General features: G+C 33.9%; 1 protein-coding gene across 1 annotated transcript in view; it reads right to left on the bottom strand.

The window, feature by feature from the left end:
* The window catches only part of LOC118263891 (gastrin/cholecystokinin type B receptor), a 141122-nt gene that overhangs the window by 96075 nt on the left and 17412 nt on the right, over nucleotides 1-27635 (bottom strand). Inside the window, exon 2 of the mRNA XM_050705593.1 lies at nucleotides 19419-19685. Within this exon, the coding sequence (XP_050561550.1) occupies nucleotides 19419-19676 (258 nt within the window). The 5' untranslated portion in view covers nucleotides 19677-19685. The remainder of the gene's footprint in view (nucleotides 1-19418; nucleotides 19686-27635) is intronic.

The raw sequence follows: 27635 nt of genomic DNA, 5'->3' as shown, positions 1-27635 counted from the left end.
CTGTATACCAAATTTTATCAAAATCTGTTCTGTAGTTTTAACGTGGTTGGCGGAAAAACATCTGAACAAATAAACTTTACCAATTATAATACTAATGTGGTGTCCAGTATTTACTATTTCATTTTAAAAGCTTAATTATTAAGAAATATACACAACACAGACAGACTTCTGTTAAAACAAAACAAATCTGTAAACATTTTAAATAACAAATCTATTGCACGTGATGGAATGCCTAGCTTTTTTCCAACTGAAGGTGAGACGAGTAATTTGTGGATAGAGGTTAATGAACTAATTACATGTAATTGTTAAACATTTGTTTTAGAAAAAATGGCTTCTAGCTTCGAGTTGAGTGATTTTAGATCGTGTAACCGCTTTGAAAGGATCTCGTTAACTTTATTGAAGTATTTAAACTTAATCAGGCATTTAACAGTGCAATTGTTTTAAGAGTTCAACCAGAGAATTGGTCTATAAAGGTACAATGAGATAATTGAAGCAAATTAATTAGTTGTTGGTGATGAGATTTAGTATAGAGACTTCTTATTACTAAATACTAAAATAGACATTGTGCTGACTTCACTGAAATAGTTATGTACAATTGTTTATTCCTACTTCTTTTACACTTTTTTGTCACCTTTTCTGTAGTCGATACATAGTTACTTATAGATTTTGTTATTGGGAGTAATAGAAATCACAAAACCAATATTGGGCGTCAGCACTCTTTTAAAAATAAACCGTTGCCCCATTCTAAAATTTTCTCATTTGTCATGGGTGCGTTTACAAACGTACAAGTTCACATACACATGACACTCAGACATGAAACAACAATTTGTGAATCACATAAAGACTTGTTCCGTGCGGGAATCGAACCTGTTACACGTTGCACGACAGCCAGTTACCCAGCCACCGCACCAACCGTGCAGTCATCATTAAAATAGGATATCACATAGGTCATCAGTTAATTTTATTCATAGCAAAAGTACAATTTACTTTAAATCACATATACAATTCTCTGGAATTTCTTAATTAAAAATATAAATATAAAACGTACACTCGTACGTAAATTGTAAAGCACATTCGGATTGATTACGCCTTTCGTTTCGAAAGGTCATTTCAATTTATATACTGAATACTATCAAATGAAGCCACAAGGTGGTTCTGAAAATAGTATACCTGAGGAAAATGGATTAAATATCGAGGGATCTATGAAAGACTTTCTTACCTTGATTACGAACAAGATTATTTAAGTCACGCATATTGAGAAGAATAATTATTTTCTTTTTATATTTATATAATTTTACATTTATTTATTTTTCTTATTGAGTCCGTGAGACACTGCAGTGTGCCAGCCTGAAATCCAGCTTTAGGCTCACAATGTTGGAATGGAGGTTCTTTTACCATGGGTATGCGTAATTAAATGGAACACTTATGGTTCGCGAGGTCCACTAAAAAAAATATAAGATATTTTTAAATTATCTGCCACGACTTTAAATCCCACAACTTCTTTATGTTCTCAAATTAAATTAACTCGTTCGGGATACGAAATTTCTTCAGTAATCTTGAAACACCCATTAATCTGATACTTACTTAAAAGTAAATGCAGATACTTTTAAAGCTTCTTATACATACAACAACAAATTATTAGAAAAATACAAAACTTAAATATAATTTCCGTTTAGCGTTCAGCGTAGTTTAAATTAAATGAACCGAAATTTTTAAATCAAAGTATAAAACTAAAAGATGTTCGTTTTTAAATCTGCTTGAAGTCTACTGAAGTGAAAATACCAATGAATTGAGAGTAAACTAAAATAGTTTTTGTAGTAGATTGTAATAGAGACCGATTTCATTTAAATCTACAGAATTGTTCACAAATAGAGTATATGGTACGATAGAAATATTAATAAAATCAGACCCAATTTGAAAGGTTTCTATTAGAATTTATTTTTCGTGATTTTTTATTTATACATTACTAGACGCGACCCGCCCCAGCTGCAATGGTGATAATATCACTATCACTACATAGTATAAAACAAAGTCGCTTTTTCTGTCATGTGTCATGTTGTATGTCCCTATGAACGCTTAAATCTTTAAAACTACGCAACGGATTTTGATGCGGTTTTTTTTAATAGATAGAGTAACTCATGAGGAAGGTTTTTATGTATAATATCATCCATTAAATAGTGGACAAATACTGTTATTTTTGAGGTTTCTAATGTGATGTCGCAAATAATTAATTTTTTTCCGCTTACATTGCAAACGCAGGCTGAACCCTACGAGATTTATCAAAATAATAATGTACTAAGTATTATACACAATGAAAAGGTCTACAGAAAACTCCGCGATGGTATATGTCTATCTCTTATGGATATCCCACAATAACATTTTTTTGTCATTTACTTTTTACGACAAATAATGACTAATATTCGAAGCGATTTTAACCAATACAGCATTAATCCTTATCCAATTAAATACCTTAAATACATTGTTGATTTAATATAGATCTATTTGGCCTTTTAAAGCATCTGATTTAAATCAATATTTTTGAAGATGTACAGATTTAAAAATTGCGGAACGTAGCGTTTACGGCGACGCGGCGCGGCGGCAGCGTGCCTTTAAACCCGTGCAAAGCCGGAGCGGGCCGCTATGTTTTTTTATAAACAACGTTCACAGTTTTTCTGTAGCGTATTTAGTATATCAGCATTGCACCCGTGCGAAGCCGGGGCGGGTCGCTAGTATTATAATAATTATATTATACATATAAACCGTTTTCTTAAATCATTATATCTATTTAAAAAAAGCGCATCAAAATCCGTTGCGTAGTTTTAAAGATTTAAGCATACAAAGGGACATAGGGACAGAAAAAGCGACTTTGTTGTTACTATATAGTCATTTAAAACCTAGATTTTCCATTTCAATGTGAAATAGCCAATCATGGCAATTGGGACGTTGACTTTATATGTAAAAGGTAGCTAATGACCTACCAAATCCCTGAATAAATGGTCGTTGCACCAACCAACCTCTATAACACAACTTTCAGAATTATATTTCAAATATATTAAACCTAGCACTTTTTTCAAAGTCAAAGTCAAAGTCAAAGTCAAAGTCAAAGTCAAAATTATTTATTTCAATTAGACCAGGAAGGCACTTTTGAACGTCAAAGCAAATATAATAATATTAATAATGTCAGTCTGTCGGTCAGTCCTCTAGTGAAGCTATTTGCTCGTTCCAAAGTGTAGATTCCTATGGAGAAGAACGAGCAAGAAACTCCATAGGTTACTCTTTTCCAATCAGTTTCACAATACAATTCATGGTTACATTGTTTCGATTGCTTCAACTATGTGAGAACAATGTAAAACTAATATTTAGTCAAAGTGATAGAAAAAGAAAATAACCCTGAGGACAATAATCTTAATGCAGTCTGGAGCTGACCAGTCCCAGTTGACAGCGCCCGTTCACGAACATGACACGTACACCAGCACCGCCCAACTCAACCATGTTGCAGGGAATCGAGCGATCCAATGCCCGTGCCACCGCCAATGAGACCTTTGAGTGAGCATGACAACTCCAAGCTGACACAAGTGCATTCTACTAGTCTAATACAGTTTTAGCTAATTACAGGGCTCTCACATTTACAATGATTGTATCTAATTTAACAGAACAAATTGAAATAACATGGTTTTATTATTACATTATTGGAATTACTTTATTTTTTCGTTACCCTGTGGAGCTGGACCAGCCTGCCTCCAAGCATTTTTATCCTCTATATAATCATTCAATTTGTAGTATGCTAATCTACACATCGTTTTTTTAATACATAATTTAAATTGTCTTTCATTTAGATGTTTTATTTCCTCTGGAATTTTGTTATAACATTTAACACCGAATCCCATGAACGACTTACTTATTTTTGACAATCTAAAGAATGGCTGGCTCAATCTATCCTTATGTCTAGTTTCATAATTGTGTCTGTCAGACACTTTGTCAAACAAGTTTAGATTTTTCCTAACATACATAATGTTTTCATAGATAAATTGACATGGAACGGTCATAATATTGATCTCCTTAAACTTTTCCCTGAGAGATTCGCGACGACCAAGATTGTAGATAGCTCTGACGGCGCGCTTTTGTAAAATAAAAATAGACTCAATGTCAGCAGCCTGTCCCCACAGTAAAATGCCGTACGACATGATGCTATGGAAGTAACTGAAGTACACTAGTCTTGCCGTGTCTATGTCGGTTAACTGTCGGATTTTCCAGACAGCATAAGCTGCAGAGCTTAATCGTCCCGCTAGAGATGTAATGTGAGGACCCCATTGCAATTTTTCGTCTACGGTGATTCCCAGGAAAGTAGTCTCTTTTACAAATTCTAATTTTTCACGATTCAATAATATGTCACATTTATTACTTTTAACATTTGGCAAAACAAATCTAATACATTTTGTCTTTTTATCGTTTAAGACTAAGTTATTGACTGTAAACCAATTCTGAACCTTCATTAGAGCATCATTTACGTCGTCATAATTATTTGTTCGTCTGTTTATTTTAAAAACTAGTGATGTGTCATCAGCAAATAATACCATTTGAGGTTCATTTTTGAATAAATGGGGCAAGTCATTTATATATGCCAAAAATAGGAATGGACCTAGTATTGATCCCTGAGGTACACCCATAGATACGCTAGCCCCATGTGAGTTTACTTTGTTTATTTGAACTTTAAGTTGCCTATCCTGAAGGTATGACTTTAATAGATTTAGCGATACCCCTCGAATGCCGTAGTGTTCTAGCTTCAGCAACAAAGTCCCATGCTCAACACAGTCAAATGCCTTCGAAAGGTCACAAAATATTCCGATAGCGTCCTGAGCTTCTTCCCACGAGGCGAAAATCCGTTTAATCAGAGCTACCCCCGCGTCAGTAGTAGAGCGTCCTTTGGTAAACCCGTATTGTTGATCATGAAAGATAGAATTCATGTTAAAGTGACGCAGCATCTGAGTAAGTATCAGTTTTTCAAATACTTTACTGAGTACTGGTAAAATAGAGACCGGCCTATAGTTATTGGGTTCTGCACTATCACCGGATTTAAATAATGGAACTACTTTACTATGTTTCATTAAATTTGGAAAAACTCCTTGATCTACACTTTTGTTAAAAATTAAAGCTAGATGAGGCGCTATAGTCTCTATAAAAGACCTACATATCCTAACCGACATTCCCCAGAGATCTTCAGTCGACTTAACTTTAATATCTTTGAATGCTTTGATGACTGCTTGTGGGTTTGTGTATTGAAATCGGAAATCAGAAGTGCATTCTTTAACATTACTTTTAAGAAGCTCGATAGAAAGAGATGGAGACGATTTCAATGCTTCCGTAGTTTTTAGCGGAATATTCTTAAAGAAACTTTCGAATTCCTGAGCAACTTTTAAATTTGTACTGATGCGTCCGTTTTCAGTATTTAAATTAAATTCAACATTACGTGGTTTATTTCTACCTGTCTCGTTATTAATTATATTCCAGGTAGTTTTTATTTTGTTTTCCGCGGTCTTAATTTTACTGCTAATATGAAGTGCTTTAGCATGCTTACAAACCGATTTAAATATTTTTGAGTACCTGGAGACATGACTGTGGAAAGCCTCACTAATATTAAATGGTTTCATGCCGTAAAGTTCAAACAACTTTTCCCTACTTATACGAATACCTGGTGTAGCCCAGTCACAAAAAACAAACTTACATTGAATGTGTTTACGTTTTAAAGGGAACAATTTATCATACTGTGTTTTAATAATGGATAATAAGTTGTCATAAATCTCACTCGGGTATTCACTAGCATGTATTTGGTTGCCTAATTCATTTTTTAAGTTGTGATTTAATAACTCAATTTTTTTATTTGTGAATTGTCTGAACATAATTTCCCTATTTTGTACAGTCGTGACAGTGTTAAAGTTGACTGTCAGCCCACTGTGATCAGATGGTAATCTATTTACAATGTCCTTATGTAGATAATCACAGTTGCAAAAAATATTATCTATACATGTCGCCGAGGTGGATGTTACTCGGGTGGGCTCTAGGAAAATATTAGACAAATCAAATGACTTAAAGAGACTCAACAAATTAGTACAATTATTGTTCTTTTCCAGGAGATCAACATTAAAATCGCCACATACTATAACATGTTTACTACTGGAACATGTTTTCTGTAGTACATCTTCCATTACTGAATTGAAAATACTAAGATTCTGCAAAATAGGAGGCCTATAAACACACACTACAATATGCCTATCCAGCTCAACACAGGACAACTCTATTGTGTGCTCTACTGATAGTAATGTAATATCTTGTCTTTCTTTATATTTCACTGACTCTTTCACTAAGATCAAGCTACCACCATGTATCATTGATTGACGGCAAAAAAAGTTGCCAACACAATAGTTTTTAAAATTAATAGATTCTGCTTGATAACTTTTCAGCCAATGTTCAGTTATACAAACAATATCATACTTAAATTTTTCTAAAAACAATTCAATTTCTAGAGTTTTTGATGAAAAGCCCTGCATATTTTGATAAAACAATTGTAACAAATTATCTTGTGTATTCTTTTTATGTACTATTTTCTTAGATTTAGATTTAATTAAACTGCCAGAAGATACCTTTCCAATGCATGTAACATTCATAGAATTTAATTTGATATCTTCTGTTGTCTTAGAATTTAGTTTAAAATATTATCAGGAGTGCCACCCACATTTGCCATCAAATGATGAGTCTCCTTCGTACTATTATATATACTACTTATCTCTATATTATTAGATTGTCTTTATAATATAGATTTGTCACTTAAATTATCTAAAACTAAATTAATATTATTTGCTAGCAATCTAGCAAGTAATACTTTACATTTCCTAGGAATATGAATATATTCCTTTGTCAAATTAAATCCACTAACAAATTTGTTAGTGTCGAAAAACAATAATTTGTCCTTATGACAACATGTCAATGTGAACATTAAATTATTCAGGTAATGAATATTTTTGTTTTGTGTATCTGACAAAGTGTCAGAATATGGGAAGGCACATATTACCCTCATTCCTATATCTAAATTCAATAAGGTTTCGATGCCATCCAATACATCCCGCTTTTTAACCCCAGTACTATCACCCATCAATAACACTATAGGCTGATTTTGTGTGATACATTGTTGTTTTATTTTTTGTATCATCTGTGAAAATTTGATGTCATTATAACAGTAATTGGTCATACTATAATTATAATTGAGGCAATTTGAAATAAGAGACCCAATACCCGCTCCTATTGAGTCAGTGAATACACAAGCATTCTTATCAGTACCTGGCCGGGTAACCATATGTGGAACAGATGTATTATGTTCCAGCTCAGGAGGCAGGGTGTGGGTACAACTACAAGAAAGGTTATTTGCCAGTGATTCATATCTCTCAGCACTATAAGTTACTAAGTCTACTAGTTTACCCGCCTCAATCATGTGTTTATTAATTTCTGATTGAGCGGATTCATATTTTTCAAACATCTGATTTAGGAACATTTCTCTCTGTAGTAATTCTTGTCTGAGAGCTTGAATATCTAAGTCATATATAGTTTTACTTTGTTCTAATTCATTATGACAAGATTTTATCTCACTAATTAGTTGTACTTTTTGTTTTCTTAAAGTTAGATTTAATTTAGATAGATTTTGCCTCTTTTTAAGTTTTTTAATAGTTTTGTTTAATTTAATATATTTTTTAATTTTATTGTGGCTGTTAAGCATGGGGCACGCGGTCGGCACCGTAATGGCATCATCACCCGTTAAGTCTATTACAATGGCTGGCTCACATGCGTCACCAGACCCACTCCCGACTAACTCCTCATATAAACTTTGAGTGTTGTCTGTCACTACTGACTGTTTAACTGCCTCTAATGAACGTATTGAGTTGTAGGCTTCTCTTAATTCATGCTCTAGTTGTGAAATGCGTGTTAAGGCATGTTCATGAGTGTCGGTGCACTGCTGGAAGGTAGTAACCTTTTGAATCAATAAATCATGTTGTTGTAGTAGGTCTGTGTGACACATATGAAGTTCAGCCAATTCCGATTTAAGTTTAGTGTTTTTATTAATAATTTTTGTAACTTCCACTTCACTGTCGTCACGTTCCTGTAACAGCTGACTACAAAGGTGCTTGGATGACTCCAGCTCCTTAAGTGCTGCTCTCAGTTTGCCCTCGGTTTCCTTTCCTCTGGTCATCATACTGAATATGGATGAGATACTGAAAGTAAAAGAAAAAGAACAGCAAAAAGATAGGGAAAATGACTTGAAATAATGGAAATTATGGAAATTAGTGGATCTATCTACAAGATCTTATAAGAAGAACTGGAGAAAAAGTAGATTGAAAGCTTTAATTTAAATTTTTAGACAAGTATGATGAATATTAATTTATAATTTAATAATGTAGGTAGTGGGTAGGTACTAAGGAACTATATTTAAATTTTAGTTATTTAAACTTGAGCTAGGTATAAATAAGCCCTAACAACATTAATAACACTACTAGTAGTGCTATTACCTAATTTCACACTTAAGTAACAAACTTAGTTAAGTTTTTGTAATATTTCTTTGTTACTGGTGAAAGTTCTTATCGTCGTGTTTATAACTTTTCACGCAAACTGAGGACAGTTATGTATAATTTAAATTAATATTACGGTGGTTTTTATATTATTATGTAATGATTATCGCTAATACTCCCCTGGTTTTATGTTTTAAATTGAATATTTGTTTCGTCCGTTGGCCGTTGACAGCTCGCAGGAACTTTTCGATTTTGTGGTTGTAGTTTCGTCAATTTCACAAAGATAACACTGCCACTAGTACTTATATACGTAAATTCACATATTATTATGTATTTAAAGTTACAATAATACTTAAAACTAATTTTAAAATTAAATTTAATCGCGGTGTTAATTTTTGACAACCGGCTACCAGTGTTGCCAGTGTTGACTCTATGATATAAGCCCGTAAACGAGTAGACGGATTATCTGGTAAGCAATCGCCGCCACCCATGGACACCCAAAACATCAGAGGCGTTACAATTGCGTTGTTATCATTTTGGGGGTTAGAAAGTTTAGGGTTGGGGAATCGGGGATTAGAAAAAATTGTGAAGGTGGGTAATTGCGCCAAGCGTAAAGTAATATTGCCCAATACCTAAGTACGACTGCATAGAACCCATGCTTTAACTAGCTAAAAGATGCATTTAATAAAAATACTGTCTACCCTTCACTACATAAACGGCTTGTTAATAAATTAAAGTTACTAATTAATTAACTCACAAGAAAACAAACATCTGTCTGGCCACAGCTGCGCCTAAATTACTCAAAATATATTTTTACTAACGAAAAACAATTTAGAATATTGAACGGTAATCTTTCTAGATGAAATTTCAAATTTTACAAATGCCTAATTGCTTGAATAATTTCGGGTAATCGATTTCACTGATATTAGGTTGATAATGAAAAATCGTGTGGGCGAGCCATGCTTCGGCTCCAATAAGCCGACTCGACCTGAGTGATAGAAAACCGACGTGAAGACGAAGAAAAAAAGAAAAGACAAACAAACAAACACACACCATTCCTATTTACAATATTCTACGTAAGATATGGATATGATTATGTAGGTAAACCTTAAAAATTCTAAATCGAAGGAATTAAATACGCGTAATGATTTTCTCATGTAACTATTATTACAAAATATCTCTATATACAACAAAACATCTACCTCACATTACTTAAAAATACACAACGTTTATAAAGATATTATCTTAGAGACAATACCTGCTAGTATTATAGCTACCTTTGTCATTCACTTTTTCATGCCAAGCCACAGTAATTGTTGGTATTTTTCATTTTCGGTACAACACTAAAGATAGCGTAAATATGGCTCCGGTAAAATGGTATTGTTGTCATAAAAATGTCATGATTAAAGTCAGCGTGGCATTTGTAAAGTAAGGCAGGTATATTTTTGAAATTATGACATGGTGTTACATGTGGTATATCACACACACACACACACACACACACACACACATAGGACCCACTTAGTTTTAAGTCTAAATCACACGGTGCTTGACAACTGGGCTTCTCTCAGTTGTGCAGTCTCTTTTGTGCCTTTAGGCTTAAGTCATTCTGTCTCCTATGTTAAATTCGCCGATGGAAATAGAAACTACCGTTTTTCTTTTTCTCTAATATCTTCTGATTTATATCTTTGGATCTCATCCAAAACAGTTATTCATGTCCCTGGGACGCACCGGATTTCACTGTACCGGGGTTTTTTAATGGTTGTATCTACTGCGTCTATTCCTATTCCTGGGAGGTTGTAGCGGGCCTGACTCAACAAAATGCCGGTAATATGGTACTTACCGCTATCAGTTTTAGTAAGTATTCATTATGAATAATAGTTCATACTACTACTGTCTTTCCACCAATAGCTTCTCACGCACTTTTACGTGAAAAATTGCCCCCGATTTCAAAAAAGAAATGATAAAATAAATGAGTGGCATAGGCAGACTTTGTGTCTCTTTTTAATTCCCCATTCTCCTTAAACGAGTAGTGTAAGTGTAAATGAAACTTTTCCGCAACTTTCAAGATGGAAATCTAAAAATTGGTATGTTTACAATAAAAAGATCTTGCGTCATTTGTTTTTTTTTTAGAAATCTCCACCCCTTTTAATTGCACGTGCGAAGCCGCGGGCGGAAAGATTGTAGAATAAATAATACAAACGGAATATTTTAAAGTACCTACTACATTAAAATAATAAACACAGAACACCCACGCGCTTTGTATAAAATTATCCCTTCATTAATAGAATTTATGCTTAGCATTTAATAATGTTTTTATAGAATAATAGAAATGATAATTGAACCAGATAAAACTATTAATTTATCTATCTATTAGTTACACAACTGCATTATATCGTTACGTCTGTCCCTTATAGGGGTAGGCAGAGAGAATAGAACGTCTAATGGAACGATTTCATACCTCATTCGTTTTAATTACGTCCATTAATCACGTCATTCTCGTCTATTGATAAGATGGTATCGATTGACGACTTTGACTAAAAACGGGTATCTTTTTCAATAAAAGGTCAATGAACCTACGTATTTGCGACAATGATCGAAGAACCGATAAACATTGGGGTAGACGTATTCTTGAATAAAGATTGCCTCTAGGCAATTGTAGTTGTAAAGCGTCGTCCAGTTACTTAGAGTGACGATATCCTCAAAATGCTTGGTGATGGTTGGATAAGAAGAGCTGAAGATTGAGCTGTGTGACCGTATAGCTATATGCCAAAGAACTATGTATGAGGCCTATGTCCAGCAGAGAACATAAGCGAATGCCTTGATAAGCACATGCCTAAAGTGTACTACGACCTAGGACCAGTTCAGTTCTGGTATTCTACTGGCCCCTTAAAGTGACTCGCGGATGAACAAGCCACCATATACACAATAACTAGAAGTCGGTTAAAAATACAATAAAAAGCGCAACACAGGGTATTTACCAACATAAAAATATTACATTAAAATTAAAAACAGTTAAATAAAAAAAAATACTCATACTTAGATCATTGCTAGTAATAAACATGAAGATGCTGTATAAATATTCTACCTCTCGATGCAGATTAAATATTTTAACATTTTTGGAACAAAGCACACTGCACGTGGAACCAAAAGTTCCCCACATTCCACAGCACAGCATATTTCGCAAGATTGTAAAGTTGTGAACAGAAAATAGACAGAATTTTTCAACAGTGCATAACAAGGATGTTACAGGTGTAAAAATATTCCGGATTTTCCGTTAGTATTGAAAATCTTCGGTGATAAACATTTTTGTAGATTTTAAGCAAAATACAGAGTGAGAGATTTTGTAATGGTTACTTAACCCAATCAAGCAATAATTTTCGATACAAAATCATTACTAAAGATTAGTTTAATTAATCATTAAAAATGTCTCTGAGTATAACAATTAGACTCAGACCCGAATTTGTTGCAAAATGTTGCATTGTTATGTAACTCCATCTTAGTGGCTTTTTTTTGTTTAAGCTACGACATGACTAAGCTATAGAGCGAATACTACAAGATAACAAATGTTACCTACAATGTTTACTTAACTAATTTTATTTTTAATATAACTACAACATGATGTACGTAAAGTTATAAATTGGATTTCAGTTTTTTTTTAATCTTTCACCACGGCCTTATTAACACAATTGAATCTTCAAATTCAATAATAGTCTTTCTAAATCTGGCTCAATAGAAAGCGTGTCACACAAAAAGATTTCTTATCATCTACAAACAAACGTTCATTTCAGATTAATGACATTTAAAGCCACAAAGTTTACAGTACTCCTCAAGTAGTTGTGTACTTGCACTAAATTAAAAAAGTTTGTCGTTGCACGTCTCTCAAATGCGTATTTACACTGTACTAGCTTCTGTCAGCTACTTCGCTCGCATTCTCGTAGGATAAAAGTAGTATACTATTTATTAGTCTAGATCATAATCTATTCCTATTCCAAGTTCCATCCCGATCCTTTCAGCCATTTTGACGTGATTGATTAAAAGACAGACACACAAATACAGAAAGTCACAAACTATCGCATTTATAATATATAATAGATAAATATGAACTATCAACCTTTAGAACATTTTTTTTTTTTAATTTACATTTAAACTCATTGTTTGTTCCTTGCACCCACCGTATACTTCTTTCTACATCATCCAAAGGTCAGACTGGAAGATATTGCCAATGGCATTAACTGTCATACTCAGAGAAATTTAATAATTACTTAAACTATTCTTTCATAACGATTTTGTTCTGAAAACAATTACTAAGAACTGGATTAAGTAACCATTAAATGACTCTGAGTACGGCGGTAAATCTGCCTCATGTACGATTGTGCATAATATAATAAAAAAATATACATGCCTTTCAATATAGTCTAACTGAAATCTGACAAAATTTTATAAAGATTTTGAGCTCGGATTTTCACAATCTGTCCATAAAAATGCTAAAGACTCAAATAACTGAATAAAAGCCTCAATGATGAATAGTTTTCACAATTTTACTCCGACACATTTTGATTTATCTTTTTTAGAACTCGTCATAGGATTTAACTCAAAAAAATCTGAACTGATTTCAACGAAAAACGGCGCAAATCTTTTTTTTTCTAAATAACGTAGCAACTCGTGTAAAATAAAAATCGTAAATCTTTTGATCTGTTAAAGAATGCATTTTATGAAAGTGTAAAATTGAATTCACCTGGAATGATTTTGCAAAAAATATATTTTATAGAGATTTAAGTTTCAAAACGTATTCACTCAATTTTACCATAGATTTCTATTATGTGTCTACCTATTGTATAGTGTGATGAATTCAATGGTTCAAGTATAAAATTATAAGTGACTGAGTTAAGACTTGCTTGATTGTCCAAGCACCTTCGTGGATTTGTTTAAATGACTGCACGGTTGGGACGCAACATGTAGCGTGTTTGATTCCGGCACGATAACTCTTTGTTCACACAAAGACTTATTGCGTAGGCACAATTTGTGGATCACTCCACAAATTAGGACTACGCAATAAGTGTCGTTTCGGGTGTGGGTGTGATGTGTATGTGAACTTTTATATTTGTAAACTTACCCACGACACAGAAGAAAATTCTAGAGTGGGACAACGATCTAATAAAAGAAAAACACTGCTATTTTATGGATTACAATTATCAATAATACGGGGTGTATTATGTTAAATCTTGTCTTGTAAATTTAACTGTCCTACTAATATTATAAATGTGAACGTTTGTTTGTTTGTCCGCCAATCACGCTGAAGCTACTGAACCGATTTTGATGAAATTTGGTATGCAGAAATAGTATCAGCTGACTCGAGTGATAGGATACCTTTAATTGCATGGGAACGCGGACAAAGCCGCTAGCAGACTCTAGCCAATAATATTCCCTAACAATATTACCGTAGCAACAACACTAGGCTCATTAAAAATTTAACGCTCATTTTAACCCTATTTACTCTGATTTCTTCAACAAACCATATTATTCGTTCATGCTTCCTTTTTGACCGACCTTACCCCGGATAACCGCAGGGTCAGTTACCCCTATAACCCTCGGTTGTTGGTATTACACATCATACTAAACATATTGTCGGCCACTGTGGGCGCGCGTTACGTAAATGATAAATGATGTTTATTTTTGCAAATTGGTTCCTACATAACACTTTTACGTGTCCATCTCTAAAATTACTAGATGAGGCTTTAGCTTAATGCTTTTGTAAATGCGTATATTTAGTATCTCGTTCACACCTAACTGATTATACGCTACATGGTGCGTTGTCACTGACTCTCGGTGGTCAATTATTGTTTATCGGTGGCTGTCTCCGAGGTGGGCTATTGACTTAGTTGCGGAACGTAACAACGTATTAGGTACATTGCCTATTCCTATGTTTACATAATACGTTCATATTATGTAGCATTGGCTGCTATAGCGTGTCGTCAACTTAATGAGCACGCGTACGGCAAACTTTTTTTTTATGGAATAGGAGGCAAACGAGCAAACAATTCACCTGATGGTAAGCGATCAGCGCCGCCCACGGACACTCGCAACACCAGAGGAGTCCAGGTTCACACTGGTGCAAACAGTGAGTATAATGACAGTCGGATGCGCAAAATACGTTTGGTGTGATAAATCTAATCGGTTTAAAAGTATCATTCATTTATACGAGCACTTCCTTTTTGACCGACCTTGCCCGGATAACCGCAGGGTCAGTTACCCCTATCTCTCGTGGTTTTTTGGGTATTAGTCCTAATATTCGTAATTTATTCTCTATATTAAAAGTACTTCTGCACTAGAGACAACTGCTGAAAAGTTGGTATGACTTTAAAATATAATATTTTCTTAGCATACTTATTTTATTTAAAAAATCATATTTAATATTATTTTTTTGGTTCTTCTTCGATTTTGTCTTCTTAAGCTTCCAGAAATATGCTAAAAAAGTCTGGTATTACTTTTGATTTTGAGGAAATATTCATCTATCCAATTTCGAACCTTATTTATATATCGTTATTAGGATAATTGCAGCAGTTTCAGCTATTTACACGTGTCTGTGATCACGAAGACCTTAATTACAGGCCCAGTTTTATAACTACAGGGAAATTATTCCAGTGTTGTTTCAAAGACTGACTTTTGAATAAATTTTTTGGACCACAATATATTTAGGTGGAATTTTACAGTAGTCATATTATATTTACTAACACAAGTAAAATGAAGATAGCGTAGTAATTTTATTAATTGACTCATATTGAATCCAATATAAGGTATTTTTAAAAAAACTTCTCAAATGGCGAAATGAAATTAGAAAATAAGTAATTTAAAATCCAGGATTCTTTACTATAATATTCTAAATAATTATAGTAAGGTAGCTATAAACTTTAAATATGTTTTCTTCCCTTTTAACATTGAAATGTGAACAAAAGTGAAGTGAGTGTACTAAGTCATAAAGTACTGTGGAAAATTATAACACAGTGAAATACAACGCTGAATTTTGCTCGCCACAAAAAAAATAGCTGCACCAGGCATTTACTGCAATGTTACAGAGTAACTGCATAGCACACTCGTCTCGAATATTACACTTTTATCTCATGTACAAAAAGAGGATAAAATAACATCAACCCCTTATATACCCGAAATAGTAAAACAACCCATAATAACAATAATAAAAGAAAATATTTACACACACAACGTCACGCCTTTTATCTCCGAAGGGGTAGGCAGAGGTGCACATTACGGTACGTAATGCCGCTATACAATGTACATCCACTTTTCACCATTTGTGTTATAAATCCCATATAGGGGGTGAGCCTATTGCCATATACTGGACACAATTCCAGACTCCGTGCTACAGCCGAAAAAAAATCGAATACCGAAAAAAGCCCAGTAATACTTTGTCTTAGTCCCAGGAATCGAACCCGAGACCCTTGTTCGGCAGTCGCACTTGCAAACACTCTACCAACGAGGCAGGCAAAAGAGGCAGCAATTTAAATAGAAAATAAATACTAAATCTTACTGATTAATGGAATAATGGATGAAAAATTGTAAGAAAATTATATACCTTATTAAAGCAAAAGACTGTTTATAAAAAGAGTACACTAATGAATGAGATTTAAAGTTAACTTTTCATTGAACACAGAAAGTGAGCGTAACTAATTGGAAAATCAGCAATTGACCAGTTCAAACGTATTTCTAGGTACTCAATTAGAACAGTTAGGTACTCTGCGAGACTGTGATTGTATCGCTATTCTTAAAATAGCAAATTCTTAGAAAACGTAGTATTGGTACAATTACTCTGAGTAAAATGTTCAATCAAAGTAGAAATAAATGCTGTAGCAATTAAACTAGAGTTTTATTTTTTATTTCCATTCACTACAATTTATTTTACCTCACAATTTTCAACACTGCCTCGTTAGTTGAGTGGTTGCAAGTATGACTGCTGGACAAGGGGTCTCGGGTTCAATTCTCGCGTTGGGTAAACTATAGCTGGGTGTTTTTCGGTATACGGCAATAGGCTCACCCCATATTTTATGTGGCTTATAACAGAAATAGTGAAAAGTTGGTGTACATTATACAGTGGCGTTACGTGTCGTTATGTGCACCTCTGCCTATCCCTTCAGAGATAAAAAGCGTAACGATATTTATTTATATTTTTACATTGTAATTATTATGTACATGTCTGCCCAACCCCTTCAAGGAATAATACGATGATATAACGATATTATATTTCACGTCATGTGGAAAAATATTGACTGACAACGTCTCAAAGTCAGTCAGTGAACCAAGTCTTCACTTCACTTCGTAAATTAAAGACTAGGGACTTGCCACAAAATGTTAAAACCCTGTCATAAAATTTCGAAAGTGCTTCTATAAGTAATATTAAAAGCCCCTATATTACTACCAAGCCAAAGTCTATACAATTTTAATGGAAGAGTACGGTACACTTAAAAGTGGTTTATAACTAAGAAGCTTAAAGACTATTCTCGTAGCTCGAATTGCTACGCCGTAGTACATGGCGTAGCAAGAGTTGTAGCTAAATATAGGTGCTACGCAAGCATAGGCATAGCAAAATAAAAAAAGTGCCTGTATAGAAATTAAAACTAAACGAAGTAGTGCTTTATATGGTAATATTAATAATATAGATTTAGGCGCATTATAACTAAAACAATATCTAGAAAAAAATATTATCAAATGCTTAGTAGGTACGACATACATATATGACGCCTTGAACATTGGGCCTACTAATTCAAGGACTATTTAGTAACTAAGTGGTGTGATATCCGAAAAGCATCTGAAAATCATTTTGTTTAAATCTCAGACTGGAGAAAAGTCATTATTTTTATGAATGAATGTTAAATTTTAATTTATTTCCGAGTTCATTTATACCGAAGCATTAAATAACTGTTTTAATTACGAATACATTGATGATAATGTTTGTTAATAACTTTATACAGACCTGGCAGTATAGTTGACGAATTAATTGAAACGGAGAATCGATTGCCATTCAATGAAAAGAGATGCAGATATTATATAAATAATCCTTCAATGCCGGTTTCGATTACGACCGTTTCTTGACTACTGGAATCTATCATGGGCTCTCATGTGGCTGGCAAATCCACCTTTGTTAATATTATAATTTATGCAATTAAGTACGGTACCGCTAAAACAGTTTATTTTTTGTGTATATATCATGTATCAAATTATATTATAATCATTTATTTGTAAGATACTGTTTCAGAGTAAAAATTATTACTGTCTTTAATACTTCTGATGGCATAGTAGTAGTAGTAGTAGTTTTAGTTTTTACGAGACTGAAACGAGAATGCGTCTGGGGCACTGATTGGTTCGTTAATTCGAGCCGACCAATCAGAGCGCAAACTCGTACGGTACTAAAAGTACATCTCACGTCGACTTCATTCTAAAATATTCTACTACCACTCCATACCTCACTGTCCTACAAACTACACAACGTCGAACAACCTACAATGGACGTTAATTGAAACACAGTAAGGTTAAAAATGCATTCTCGTTAGTCCGGAACCAGCAAAGAGCTTGTTCGGAGCAATATCCGTATTTATCAATTTCACAACGACGTTGACCGCATATCGGCTTCCTATGTCACGATCGACGCGACCGACACGATCGATGTTTGGTTTTGTAGGTAACCTATGTTAAACTGTGGTCACGTTTAATAGAACGTGTTTATACTTAGTTTCAATAACCTATGTGTAGTTATTTGGCTACTAAGAAGCTCGTTATTGTCGGCTAAAATTAGTAATTAGTAACTGATCTTAGTCTATAACCTCTATCAAAGGTCTTGACTGAAAAGTCAGAGATATTGGACTAAAATTAGTATCATGATTAAAATATCAAAGTAGATCATTCTTTTTGAGCGTTATTTGAAAGTGTCGACCAACGAAAAAATGGTACGTATCGATACAACTAGCCATTTGGAGCAATAGTTAATATCGCTCAAAAGTTGTAGACTCCAAGATGTAGAAGTTATAACAATTCTAAGATTTATAATTTATATACATTTATTGCTTACTAAAGGTGCTAGGAAACGTCCTTATAACTTTTTTTTTTAGCTTGCCGGTACTTTCAGAAATGGTCCAAAAATAGGCGTAATGATCTGAATGAATGAAAGAATTTCTATATTATCTTGAAAAAAAAATATACAGAAGTTGCTGAAACTGATCGTTAGGGATATAAAATATTATTATTGTTCAAATGTAAATCGCTGAAATACTATTTTGTTTACTACATCCTTGTAAACTAATAGAGTAGTTATATTACAGGTCTGTAATTATGTACTCGTATTTTGTTTCAAATCCTAGTACAATTTTCCGAAGGTATAACGTATCATTAACTTATAATGAAGTAATGATAGGTTAGACCTATTATGGAATATTCCAGCAATTATAGTATACTGTTAGTGCTATTACTACACACAATTTTTTTAATGATTTTTTTAACCTTTATACGATTAGTAAGTTATACTTTTGTTATAATTAGCGTGAGACATATTAAATTAACTAAAATGTTTACGTGAGAAAACCGTAAACGACCAAAGGACAAAAGGGACTCTGGTAGCGACGTCGAACAGTCTACTTCGCCGCGTCTGCGCACGCTGCTCATGATGAAGAGTCCCTGTGATTCGAAACTAGTAAAACGTTTTCTCCAAATATTAACATGAGTCAGTTAGTGTTCAACTAATAAAATTATTGGTAAAAAGTGGATGTTGTTTATCTCTGCTTTGACTTTCCAGAATAAAAGGCGTTGTTTTTTTATACAAACTAAACTATTAATAAGAAAAATAATATGAATAATACTCACCAAATTCAACAGATATACATTTGTGATGGTTCTCATCCTTCTGTTGCTAGCTAATGTTGCTATAACAAGACAATTCCCTGATATAGACAGCATGAAGATCAGAATGTAAGGTGGTAGAATAAACCGCCACTCGTACGCGTTGCTAGCAACCTTGCTCGCAACAATACTTGTGTTACGGACTGCAACAAACGTTGCAATAGTTGAAGTCTCCCTCATACGAAGAAGTGAAGAGTTCAGGATTGGGCTCATTTCCTCCATTTTGAGTACCTGAAAATAAATAAAAAATATCAAAAACCATACATAAGTAACCTCACGCCTGTCGCCCAATGCAGACAATGGAACGCCAAATGTTTTTTTTTTGGATCACGCCGGTAAACGACCACACGTAACACCTGATGGTAAGCAATCGCCACCGCCCATGGACACTTGAAACACCAGAGGCGTTACTAGTGCATTGCCAGTCTTTTGGGGATTAAATACTTGTACCATCCTACACCACTAAACCTGGAATAATGGTTTGGATCTCATAAAGAACTATCGTTCCGTGTGAGAACTAGCTCTACAGCTGTTGCCTTTATATTTAACTAAGCTCATATATAATACAGAATACTTAATGAAACTATCGATTTTGAAATCGAGAAGCATAACATCTCGGATATTGGATCGTAAAACTCGTTTCACAACCCCAACAGGACGATACAAGCTGTAGCAATAAACAATATGGTTCGATAAACAGTACCCTTAGTACGAATTTGCTTCACATTGAACGAAAACGAAACGAGAGCGCGTTCGGTGCTCTGATTGGCCGGTACGAATGAACTAACCAATCATCATTACGGTACAGTTGGTGTGGTGGCTGGGCAAATGACTGCCGCGCTACGTGTCGCGGGTTTCATTTTTCATTTTGTGTGGTCCACAAATTGTTTTTCCGGGCCTGGGTGTGATGTGTGTGTTTTTGAAATTGTATGATTGTATACGCACCTACGACACAGGAGAATGAACACAGTGTGACGCAACGTTTAAAAAAATATAGCCTCTTATTTAGATCTCGTTAAACGTAAAACAAACTCGTAATAAGCCAGTTCAGTACGTAAGACTGTTGCACTTTAAAACAACAAATGAGTACCCACTGAAGCTTGCTAAGAACATAAATCTTTGATGCTAGTAGCAATTTCTCAAAGTAACTTCTCACGTTACCAATAATTTTCAAGAGAAACTTTTTAAATTATAACTTTGATCATTACTGTAACATAATGCTGTGATATGCAATCAAACTTTTAGTATTTATTATGACTTTTGTTTTATTATAAAATTTAACTACATTTGAAATTTTGTTTGTTTAATGCATTAATTTGATCAACAGCGTGTCTATTGCTCATATGTGCGTGTTGAACGTTTGTATTTGTGGTACGATTATATGGAATGGGAATATTTATTTAACTCGTTTTGTTTTATTGGACAAATACAAAATGTCAATGTTTTATTATTACTATTTTTATTGTCAAGGTAACTTTTTATATTTCACATCTTTAGCTTTATTAATAGCAATAACTTTGTAAATATAATTCTGGTGTTTGAATAAAACAATATCCAAATCGAATTTGTAGTCTCGGAGATTAGCGCGTTCAAAGAAATAAACTCTTCAGCTTTATATTATTAGTATAAATTATAATACAACTAAAACTATCTGAAAAAAATATAAGACAAAAAAAAAGGGAACAGAAATAAAGAATAGTGGGAGACAGAGAGACACACAGAGATAGAGAGAGAGAGAGAAAGAGAGAGAGATAGAGAAATAAAAAAGGGAACAAAATCTTTAATGGTTATATTCATCTTTAATAGTGTTTAGAGATATTTATAGGCAGGATGGTAAAAATGGTGCTCTATTTTCAGTGACAAAATTGCTTTCAGCCCCACCGTAATTACGTTACGAGTAGTTTATTCTTGGATAAAAATGCTAGGACCTATACAGATTTTTTAGTTGACCAAAGTTTTATCGTTAGTGACACTATAAAAAAGGTAGGCTTTGATATAATTTACCAAATACCAGTGTCAATTTAATTTACTTGTTCACTCGTTCCTCTAGCATTTAAAATACGACTATTTATTGCGACAGAAAACTCACAGTAGTGTTTACATAGTATAGTCAGTTTGAATACTACTGAGTATTGAAAAGTTCAGTACTAAACAAAAATTATTAGTTTTATTAAACACATTTTATCCAAACTCCTAAACGTCCGTACTCACATACTTACTCGATAGTTTTACTCGAAGTCAAGTAAAAATCAACTTAAAGCTCGAAACGTAAGTAAATTCCTTCGAACCTACTCGAAGGGAGCCGTCGATCCTTTACCGATGCTATAAATGAACCGACATCCTTTGACAAAAAGAATTTGGTGCATTAAACTGTGCGCTTAACTCTATATACCAATGCTAAAGTTCGATCGAGTAATATAGTATGTGCTACGGACTAGAAATTTTCGAAAGACAAGCATTGACCTATTCTTTTAAAAAGATCTTTTAAAAACTAAAATTGATCTCCAAAAACTTTAACTCTTTACTGCAGCGCGTCGGGAATGTTTTCGTAAGCCCGTACCGATGAGTTCTATGCGATAATACGCAAAAAAACAGCGTCGTTGTTGAGGTGAGTGAGAGACAGTCACAACAGCATCCTGAGAACCATAGCAGAGAGCTTCACCTCTCCGATAGTTAAAAAAATTGTGAGTGGGTTAATTGTTACTAACAATAAGGCAATAAGATTTTATTTTTACTAACACTCTATGGATTTTTATGTCTGAAATAAACACATATTTAATTTAAGGCTCAGACATTGAAATTGTGAATCTGATGCTGAAGTAAGTTGAATGCAGTACCGACTACTTGTCTCGAGTAACTTTAAATCACAACGATGCTGCTACGGTATATGAGAATGCATTGTTTATTTGTTTTCACACGCTGCGGTGGCGTCGTAACTTATATGACACTTCCTATTGCCTTCCTTGAGAAAGAAAGCAATAAACTCTGTGTTTGAACAAGAACAAATGTTTAGTTTTGTTAAGTAGTTATTTATACGGCAACGAAGATTAGATTGAATTAGAAAACTTTTTATTGTATACCATAAAAAAACCAAGGACATTCAAAAATTGATAGTACAATGGCGGTCTTATCACTACAAACCGATCTCTTACAAACAACCTATGTTTTTTTTATGTTTATTTACATTTGTTCTCCACGGACTCTTGGTCCGTGCCCTTGTCATACAATTTGTTTTTCTTTTTACAATAAATCTTATCAATATGGTATCTACCTTACACACTACAATTAACCACAACTATTAAATTATTACTACAAAAATACTTACGATTAACATATTTGTTTTTTTTTTTATTTAACTAAATAAAATTTACCGGCGGCTCTGCCAAGTCAGTCCACCAGCGCGCTGGGAGAGCCGACCTGCCCCAGCAGAAGGCACTCGTTCACGAGTATGACGTGTGTGTCAGCAATTGGTCCGGTCAACCATTTTGTTGGGAACGGAACAACCCAACACACAGCGCCACCGACTGTAGGACATTTATGTGTGCATGACGCCTCAACCCCTGTCGGGTGGGCTGACTTCAACAGAGCTTACAGAAGTCAAAGAGTTACCAATTATATAATTATGTATATAGGAGTTATGTTCTTATTTACGTTTTCCGTATACACATTACCTCCCGCTATATAAATTTTTATTTTAGTCCGAGGAACATTTCTCACCCAAAAGCGCCCCCACAACTGCCGCGTCTCTGTGTTTGATGGCCATTTTCAGGTTGTAGTCCATAATCCCATGGTCGTTCTCTTCAGCAGCCCTTCTGATCAATTTACTTATCGCGTCATCACAGTTGTCCGTGTAGTAGATGCAACTATGTGTGTGACGCGAAATTGCAACTACTGCATGTGGTACGCTATCATGAGTTTTCTGCCTCTTTGTTGCTGTGTTCACAACTACCACCTTCGCGGACGAAAGCCCCTGAGCCTCGTGTATAGTGAGGATGCGTGATCCCTCGCCCGACCCGTATCCCTGGTTCTTAAGGAATTCCTTTTCTGCCTGGGTGAGTACCAGGTATAAGGTGTCGGGGAGTGATTTTGGGATCATCGCTCCCGAGAATCTTTTTGTCTCGAGGGATCTCACGCCCGACCTGGACGAGTATATGCCACTGTAAACTGTGTTGAGAGCATAGGCCACGTCCATCGGATTCCTGTGGGTACACAGCAACTCCTGACTTATGGGTGTGATATGTGTAGGGCGGCCGTAGTGGAGAGGGAAGAGGTTGTCACGATCAATGAACGGGAGCTGATTTATGTCACCAATTAGCAGGACCTCCTTGGCTAAAGTTATTCGGGCGGCCATCACCACGGCTCCAAAGTGGTTCATAAGAGCCTCGTCTACAATTAGTCGAGTGCAGCTCTCTCGCCCCTTCAAGCCGTTTACTAAGATGGACGCCATTGTCCGAACCCTAGATTTGACTAGTAGTCCCCCAAATCGGCAAGATAGTTTGCCTCTGAGGTCATTTGCTGCTTCAGTTGTTGTGGTGACAATAAAATCTTTGTCCGCATCAAATTGATCTACTATCCAAGTCGTTTTAAAACGACGAAACAACCTATGTTAGGATAAGCAATAAGGAAAAACATAGAAGATATTAGTTGAACATTTTTTCCTCTAAAATTATTGTCATTTTTACATCTATCAAGACATATGTTGCTGTAATATAACTATTTTTACACATATTTTAACACATAGCATCTCAATCTACTGAAATTGTCTACCTCTAGTGTGAAATTATATTTTTACCACATAAAAATAAAATTCAAAATGATTTATTCGTTTAACACGATCGGATTTACCACGTTCAACAGATACAATTTCATAGTCGACACCGAAAATTGCAATTTTAGCCGAAATATTTAGCTTTTGAATTTCACCGCAGGTACGTGATATTTCACCAAATTTAATTTGTGGTTGTAGTTATTCATAGTAACAAGGATTATGAAAATTGACGTATGGTATATTTATTGGTAAAAAACATGCATAATTTTACAGCCTACGCCAATACATTATACAGATATTAAAGTGATATAAAATACTTCACATTATGTAAAATTATTGTACTTTTTTGTCATATAGGTATAGGTATACTATATGACTAAAAAGTACAATAATTTTAATTACTTAAAACTGATTTATCAGCCATCCATCTTCTCACAAAATCTTAAACAATAAAGCAAGCATACATAATTTTACAGCTTAAGCCAATACATTATACAGTAAAAGTGATATAAAATACCTCACATTCTGTAATTATCTATTTAAAAAAAAAATACAATAATTTCAAATACTTTAAAACTAATTCAACAGCAATCCATCTTCTCACAAAATCTCTATCCTCACGACATACATCCTTCCATCTCGCTGCGAATAAATCACGCTCTGGTGCGGACGTCAGGAGAGCATTGATCATCGTTAATGCACAAACAAGTGGAGGATTTATATTGTATATATGGAATTTCTTGCTCGTTCTTCTCCGTAGGAATCTACACTTTGGAACGAGGAAATAGTTTCACTAGAAGTCTGACCGATAGACGGACGTTATTAATATTATTATATTTGCTTTGACGTTCAAAAGTGCCTACCTGGTCTATTTGAAATAAATAATTTTGACTTTGACTTAACTTTATATACATTCGGCTAGATATAGATATACGACCGCCAAAAATTACTAGGTTTAAGTTTTGGATATATCTCTAGTAATTTTTACTGAATGTCCTTACGTGACTCAAGATAAACAAAAGTCATAGTTCTTTTTTCGAGTAATATGTACCTACTTTGTTTGCGAATAGAAAATACGTGACACAGTTTTAGTGAAAAAGGATACATATTTATACTAGTCAACAAGATAAAAATAAAATAATATTTCTCCCCAATTTCCTTTGTTGTTATGTATAAGTACCGTACCTATGTAGTCTTGTGTAGATGTTTTGTAAACAGTAGTTTAGTGTCAATGATTGATTATATTTCAATTTTGGTATTTTCCCAAGATTAAGATCTGTACCTAGAGATTAAGCAATTCATTAAAAAATACTATTCACAATATTCAATCAAACACGCTTCTGATAAATATAATAAGGTGTAACAATACACATTGTAAGACCTAAAATGCTTATTCAAAAATAAAAGATGCATTTTGTATACAAATGGGAGTTACTCGTTAACAAAAGAGAAATAAATAAAAAATACCCTTTTATATTTAAATACTTTACACACACATACATATTATACAAAATGACAAATGATACTCATGCAAAAAAAATTTTTTCAAGAATATTTTTCGAAATCGAGTACCTTTTATAAAAGATTCGTATATTTCCAAGGTTAATCCATACTAGCATTAGCTGTGATATATTATAATGAACGGTTGCTTAAGGCAGCTGGTCCAACGTCGGACAAAGACGACATAAATCTACAATTACATAAACCCAACCCACTTAAGTGCTGTGACACAATTAGCTTAAGTAAGATGTTGGTAGTATTCCTTCGATATTCAAATAAAGATGTTTTTTTTTTATTGCCGTTTCCCATGGACTCCCTAAAAACCAGAATCGTTACAAGTGAGTTCACCGGGACTCTGGCGCGAAAAGCAGGAGTTGGAACTGGGTAGTTTTTAGTCAGTAAGAGACACTTCCTCTCGTCTCATCCAAGGCGGGAGAAGACATTGGATGATTTTCCCTACTCAAAAAAAAAAACGTTATATGGTAAATTTTTCGCAATTTGTGTTATGGGGCCGATTTAATAAAAAATGACCTTGTCATATTACACTGGACACAACTCCAAACTTCTTCAACGACGAAACGAGAATACGTAAGTGGGCTTGGGAACCCAAAGGTTCGACAGTCGTTCTTACAAACTTTTGTAAAAAGAACTTGAATGACAAATATGTCTCATGTCTAATTCCAGGGTAGGGCCAAATATCGTGAAAATATTCTGTATTAAAATGAGCATGAAATTTAAAAATGTATTTAGTCCGTTAGTTAGGTAATGAAAAAGTATTAGACACGTATTTTTTTATTTTGTCATATAACAATACTTTGATAAAACGAATCAATATTTAGGAGTAGGAGCAAATACGTCATTTCAACGTATAAAAATTTAATGTACCTAGTATCGATCACATCGATATCTATCCGTAAAATAATAAGAGGATTCTAACATTTTAAAATAATCTACAAGATGGACATTAAAATAAAATAAATTAGTCATCTTAACCCTATTCATTAAGCATTAGGTTCGCCCCTTACGTCATGGAACTAATAATACTTAGTATAACATACGTATAACTGTTGAAAAGTGGATCTTGCATGAAATTTCGTCTCTGTCTCTGTCTTTTCATAATCGGTATTGTTTTCTTCGTGTAGGTACGAGTACTCTCATACACTTGAATGTTTTAATATCTGACTTTCTACAACTCTAATGATCAAAGTTCACGGGTGAAACAAACTGTACTTTTATGAGGATCAAAGTCATACGACTTTACTAAGTGCCCTTATCGTAAGAACACGAGAACTTGAAGAGAAAGTAAATGCTTTGTAATACTTTTTATACTGTTGCTAATATCACAAAAGTTGTATCTTTATATAACAATTTTTGTCTCTCTATCTTATCCTTTCTCAGGCATTGCCTTAGGAAATAGAGCCATGTCGACGTTTTTCATCTTTTTTAGTATTCAAAATCACTTATAGTGAAACTCGCTCGCTCACTCACTTACTTATTAGTTAAACATTAACATCTAAAACTTTTAGTTTTCTTTTATTTCTTAAGTTTTTTAGTTTAATTTAGAATTGGTTTACAATAAAAAAATAAATAAAACAAAAACAAAAAAAAACAACAAGGAAAGTACCCAAAAGGCTGACATCATTCCCATTTAATGGTTATAGATTTTGTGTTTTTGCAATAGGTAATTTCTAGTTAATTATTTAGCCTAATTAGTTATTATATCATTAATTATCATATTGTTTGTCTAATAGTTGCAAACAAAACCTAAAACTAATTACAAATTTCAACAAAATATAGATTATATTAGTGATCAAACACATAGGTATTTAAAAATATAAGCTAAAGTTTTAGATATAAAATTTAAATATACCTAAATAGCTGACCCGGCAAACTTCGTACCGCCTCAAATATTT

Source organism: Spodoptera frugiperda, chromosome 27, assembly GCF_023101765.2.
Source record: "Spodoptera frugiperda isolate SF20-4 chromosome 27, AGI-APGP_CSIRO_Sfru_2.0, whole genome shotgun sequence".
NCBI classification, from domain to species: domain Eukaryota; kingdom Metazoa; phylum Arthropoda; class Insecta; order Lepidoptera; family Noctuidae; genus Spodoptera; species Spodoptera frugiperda.
This window is presented reverse-complemented; position numbering and strand designations above follow the sequence as displayed.